Source organism: Erigeron canadensis, unplaced genomic scaffold (assembly GCF_010389155.1).
Source record: "Erigeron canadensis isolate Cc75 unplaced genomic scaffold, C_canadensis_v1 Conyza_canadensis_unscaffolded:173, whole genome shotgun sequence".
In the NCBI taxonomy this organism is placed as follows: Eukaryota; Viridiplantae; Streptophyta; class Magnoliopsida; order Asterales; family Asteraceae; genus Erigeron; species Erigeron canadensis.
In genome coordinates this window covers 2,782-8,457 of record NW_025215574.1, presented here as the reverse complement: position 1 = coordinate 8,457, position 5,676 = coordinate 2,782, and the positions used below count along the sequence as shown (strand labels likewise).

General features: G+C 34.6%; 1 protein-coding gene across 1 annotated transcript; it reads left to right on the top strand.

Moving 5' to 3' along the window:
- Positions 1-409: 409 nt before the first annotated feature.
- LOC122584252 lies at positions 410-4,975 on the top strand. The gene is made up of 10 exons (XM_043756465.1): positions 410-485; positions 569-799; positions 1,217-1,457; positions 1,613-2,046; positions 2,135-2,448; positions 2,602-2,774; positions 2,852-3,330; positions 3,528-3,622; positions 3,712-3,829; positions 4,659-4,975. The coding sequence occupies exons 1-10, from the start codon at positions 410-412 to the stop codon at positions 4,973-4,975; spliced, it is 2,478 nt and encodes an 825-aa protein (XP_043612400.1).
- Positions 4,976-5,676: the final 701 nt, after the last annotated feature.

Below are 5,676 nucleotides of genomic sequence, written 5' to 3'. Positions count from 1 at the left end.
ATCATCACTCCTTCCACAATGGTAAGGCCATTGTACCATTAAAACTCTTTTCCCTTTTATACATTTATATGGTACCAACTCTTTATCAAATATTTAGGAAATAACGTTTGTAGACTAATAACTTTAACTTCAAAGGCCACACCTTAGTGACTCCTAAATTCATTCTGCTGATATGTATATATGGTTCAAAAAATGTATCGCATCATTCATATGTGCAGAATCTTAACTTTCCAATCATCACTCCTTTAACAAATGTCTCTCCAGGTATTTTCAACCAATAATGGCTTCTCTTCATATGTAACTACCTACCGTTATAACTGTATTAACTAACATATTCTCTTAACTTTTTCCGGAAGCAATATCAAGAGCAAATACAGCTGGATGCATGCGGCTCAAACTAAGAATTTATATGAAAAATAAAAAAGCTGCTCATAATCATAGTCATGTACCTAAAGAATACTTAACCACTGCTGGAATGTCCACAGGTATCATGCTCTTATGAATAGAAAATTTAATTTAGGGGGAAAAAAAACCTTCTGTGATATAGTTTGAATTAATCTTAACTCAGATTATGCTGATGAAGGGGACCCGATCTACAAGTGTATAAGTTGTGGGGCAATGGTGTGGCATGCAGAAACTTTAAGAGGTAAAGAAGGGGGTAAAAATGGAAGATACTCAATGTGTTGTAAGACCGGCAAAATTGTTCTTCCAACAAATTCCAAACCACCACCCCCGTTGCTATCTGATCTTTATTTCAATAGACATCCATTGAGTAAAACTTTATGGAATTCATCAGACAGTATAATATGATGTTTGCTTTTACGTCAATGGGTGGAAAAATTGATAAAAAGTGAACAACGGTCCTGGACCTTATATCTATCGGATACAAGGACAAAATTGTCATCGGATGGGAGGATTGGTTCCAATAGAAGGTGAAGCTCCAAAGTTTTCACAGATGTACATATACGACACAATTAATGAGGTTTCACACAGGCTAAATGCAGTTAGGTACAATATAATATTATCTTATTATACGATATAACTATATAAATATAGATATACATATACATATAATAAACTAATTAATTATATTATATTCTTTATGTAGTAAAACTGCTTCAGATTCTACTGTAACCAAACAGAAACTAAATCCAGATCTGATTGCTCATTTGGTTGAATTACTAAACGATTGCAACCCGTTAGTCAAAACGTTCAGAATGGCAAGAGATCGCGTTACTCTTAAGCCTACTAGAAAAATTCAAACTAAAGCTTATCGGTCGAAGACAAAAGGATGGTCGCACATACAATCTCCCAAGTGTTGATGAAATTGCAGCTCTGATTGTTGGTGACATAGATATGTCTTTTGATGAACGTGATATTCTGATTGAAAGTCATTCTGGACATTTAAAAAGAATTAGTGAATTGCATCCACAGTATCTTGCACTTCAATATCCACTGTTATTTCCACATGCTGAAGATGGATATCAAACTGACATATATCATAAGAATGCAGATGAAAATAGTCCTCACAAAAAAAAAACGTGTCACCATGATATTTTGCATACCAAATCCAATTTAGGGACGATGTACCATCTTTATTGCATAATGGCAGAAAGTTATACCAACAATACTTGGTTGATGTGTACACGATGGTTGAGGCAGAAAGAATTTCCTACGTAAGGAACAATCAGTCCAATTTAAGAACGGATTCACTGAAGAACTTACAACAAGCTTCAAATAGTAGAATAACCGAGAGTGCAAACATAGGTACAAAAGTTATACTGCCTTATTCATTTACCGGTAGTCATAGATACATGATGCAGAACTACTTGGACGCAATGGCAATATGCAGATCCTATGGATATCCTGATCTCTTCTTAACGTTCACATGCAATCCACAATGGCCTGAAGTTGTTAGGTATATGAAGCAGGTCAAACTAAATCTGGAAGATAGGGCCGATACTTTATCCAAAATGTTTAAGATTAAGGTTGATCGGTTGATGCAAGATATCAAAGAAAACAACATTTTTGGTAAACTTGAGGCAGGTATGTTTTTATAAAATAATTTAACCTTGCCACTCTATAGAACTTTTTTTAAAAGAAACTTTATTAATTCATTTCAATCTATTTGTAGTTGTTTACACAATTGAGTTCCAAAAACGTGGACTTCCTCATGCTCATATATGTCTATTCTTGAATGAGAAAGATAAACTCAAGGACATCGACTCAATAGATCATTTTATTTCTGCCGAGATTCCAGATGAAAATGTTGATCCAGATCTTTATAAAATCGTAAGCAGCTTAATGGTTCACGGTCCATGTGGTGAAACCAATATGGATGCTGCATGTATGGTTGACAAGAAATGTTCTAAAAATTTCCCAAAGACTTTTCAGATATTACAACCATCGACAAAGATGGTTATCCTCACTACCGCAGACCGGATAACGGTAGAAAAATAATTAAAAACAAAATTCCCCTAGATAATAGGTATGTTGTTGGTTATAATCCTACTCTTTCAAAAAGGTATCAAGCCCATTTAAATATCGAGTGGCGCAACCAGTTAGGAACTATAAAGTATCTATTCAAGTACATAAACAAAGAAAAATGATCGAGTTACAGCTGCAGTTGTTGATGAAGACATTGACGAAGTACAAGACTACTATGATTGTAAATATTTATCAGCATGTGAATCAGTTTGGAGGATTTTAGGATTCGATATTCATTGCATATTTCCTTCTGTTATAAGGTTGCCTTTCCATCTTGAAGGCGAACAGTATATAACATTCACCGAAGAATTAACTATTGAAAATGTTCTTAACAAGACTTCTGTCAATTGTTCAATGTTTTTAGAATGGATGAAGTGCAACAAGAAAATTCTTTGGCACGTACGTTAACGTATGGTCAATTCCCTGAACATTTTACATGGAAGACGGATAAAAAAAAATGGGCTCGACGATCCAGAAAAGTGGTTTCTATAGGAAGGATTCATAATGTTTCTCTAAACACTAGTCAACTTTTTTACCTAAGAATTTTGTTGAACCATGTAAAAGGACCTGCATCTTATAAAGAAATCAGGACTTATGGAGGTAGAACCTATGAATCTTTTAAGGAGACTTGCTACGCTATGGGTTTGTTGGATGATGACAAAGAATACATTGAGACAATTAAAGAAGCAGCTCGCTCTGCATCTGGTCCTTTTATGAGATCATTATTTGTGATGATGCTTCTAAGTGACTGCTTGGTCGACCCAGTTGTTGTATGGCAACAAACATCAAATCTATTGGCCGAAGACATTCTTCATAGGGAACACAAAGTACAAAAAAGACCAGGTTTGCATACTCCTGAAACTTTTTTGACAAATCGTTTCTAATTACTAAACCACCAACTCACCAACTAGAATATTCATCACAGGGTCCTCAGATTCATTTTTGTTATTACTCTTCTTATATATATATATATATATACACACCCAGTGATAACCCTTTAATATAAAATTTAACACTTTTCCTTTTTTTTTAAATTTCAGATATGAACCTCACACATGAACAAATACTTGACGTTGCGTTGGTTGACATCGAGAAATTGTTACAACGTAACAACAGTACACTAAAAAATATCATGGTATGCCTTACCCAGTTGGTACATCTCTATCTGACGTTGGAAATAGACTTATTGACGATGAAATGAACTATCTATTTGACCAACTACAGATCGAACATGGTAATTTGTATCGAAGTTTGACAGATGAACAAAAGCATGTTTATGAAACAATCATTACAGCTGTTGGTGCACAACAAGGTGGTGTTTTTTTCTTATACGGTTATGGAGGTACCGGGAAAACTTTTGTCTGGAAAACATTATCAGCAGCAATACGTTCAAAACGATAGATTGTTTTGAATGTTGCATCAAGTGGAATAGGAGCTCTTTTCTTAGACGGTGGCAGAATAGCACATTCGAGATTCCGTGTTCCTATAAATATAACCAAACTCATTATGCTCTATCCGTCCAGATAGTCCACTAGCAGTATTGTTACAGCAAACAAAGTTGATCATATGGGACGAAGCCCCAATGACAAACAAACATTGCTTTGAAGCTTTAGATAGAACTCTCCGAGACATTTTAAAATCAACTAACCCTCAAAGCACACATACCATTTGGAGGTAAAGTTGTTGTTTTCGGTGGTGATTTTAGACAGATTCTTCCTGTTGTTCAACAAGGTACACGTCAAGATATAGTTAATGCTTCACTTAAATCATCTTATCTTTGGAACTATTGTACTGTACTTAAACTTACAGTTAACATGCGCCTTCATGGAGGAACAAGTCTATTAGAAATCGTTGAGACAAAAGCATTTGGGATTGGCTATTGAGCATTGGAGAAGGTACAATAAAAACCCAAATGATGGAGAAACTGATGTTGAAATCCTGAAGATATACTCATAACAGATACAACCGATCCTATCAAATCTATCATTGATACCATCTATCCAGAGTTGAATAGAAATTTAGCAACCCCTTCTTACTTTCAACAAAGAGCAATTCTGGCTCCAACACATGATGTTGTAGATGTTATCAACGACAAAATGATGGACCTAATCAACGAAGAAGAAAAGGTATATCTAAGCTATGACAAATCCCTGAATCTGATCTTGCTCAAGATATCAACAAAGATTTGTATTCTCCAGATTTCCTCAATGCCATCAATGTCGGCGGTCTCCCCAAACATAAGTTGACTTTGAAGAAAGATGTTCCAGTAATGTTACTTAGAAATATTGATCAAACTGCCGGACTTTGTAATGGAACAAGGTTGCAAGTTGTTACACTTGGTGATCGTGTTATTGAAGCAAGAATCATTTCAGGAAACCATATTGGGAAAAAAAAATTTATTCCAAGAATGACATTGTCTCCATCAGATAAACGGATTCTTTTAGATTACAAAGGAGACAGTTCTCATTGGCCGTTTGTTTTGCAATGACCATCAATAAAAGCCAAGGACAATCGCTCTCAAAGGTTGGATTGTATCTAGAACGTCCAGTCTTCACACATGGTCAATTATATGTTGCACTTTCAAGGGTAACAAGCAAAAAAGGATTGAAAGTTTTGATATGTGATAAAACAAGAAAATTTCGAAGACTACAACAAATGTTGTGTATAAAGAAGTCTTGCACTCTCTGTAACTTTTACTTCTTTGGCTACTTATAATTATACTTCTATTATGAAAGCTTTTCTAGATATTTTTTTAACTGTATTGTTTAGTCGTAAACAGGACTGTCGTTACTTCTCTTTATATACCAATTCTATCTAAGGTACTTTTAGCAGATATATGATACCTACAACCTATAGGTTACTTTGCTGCTAAGAAGAACATTAATTTCTTAATTGATGCCTAAATGCTTTAAATTGTCATATATATCAACTACCAGTCATCAAAGATGGTTCCAAGTGGTGACTTACCTATCGCTCTGGTGAGCATGATCTTAAAATCGACCAGTGTTACTTTCAGCCTTTTCAAATATCGATCAAAAATTTCATCTAATATACACAAAGAATTGCTATGTTGATCAATCTGAGCATTTTCGCTATCATCATTCACTACTTTTAATACATGTTTTGTTACTTAATTTAATGGTTAGTCGTAAGCAACACTTTGATTACTTCTCTTAACATACCCATTTT

Coding starts and splice junctions, on each gene's coding strand:
- LOC122584252 (XM_043756465.1), top strand. CDS start 410: ATGAAAAATAAAAAAGCTGCTCATAATCATAGTCATGTACCTAAAGAA. Junction 486..568: donor CACTGCTGGAATGTCCACAG/GTATCATGCTCT, acceptor ATCTTAACTCAG/ATTATGCTGATGAAGGGGAC. Junction 3,623..3,711: donor GTACACTAAAAAATATCATG/GTATGCCTTACC, acceptor GACCAACTACAG/ATCGAACATGGTAATTTGTA.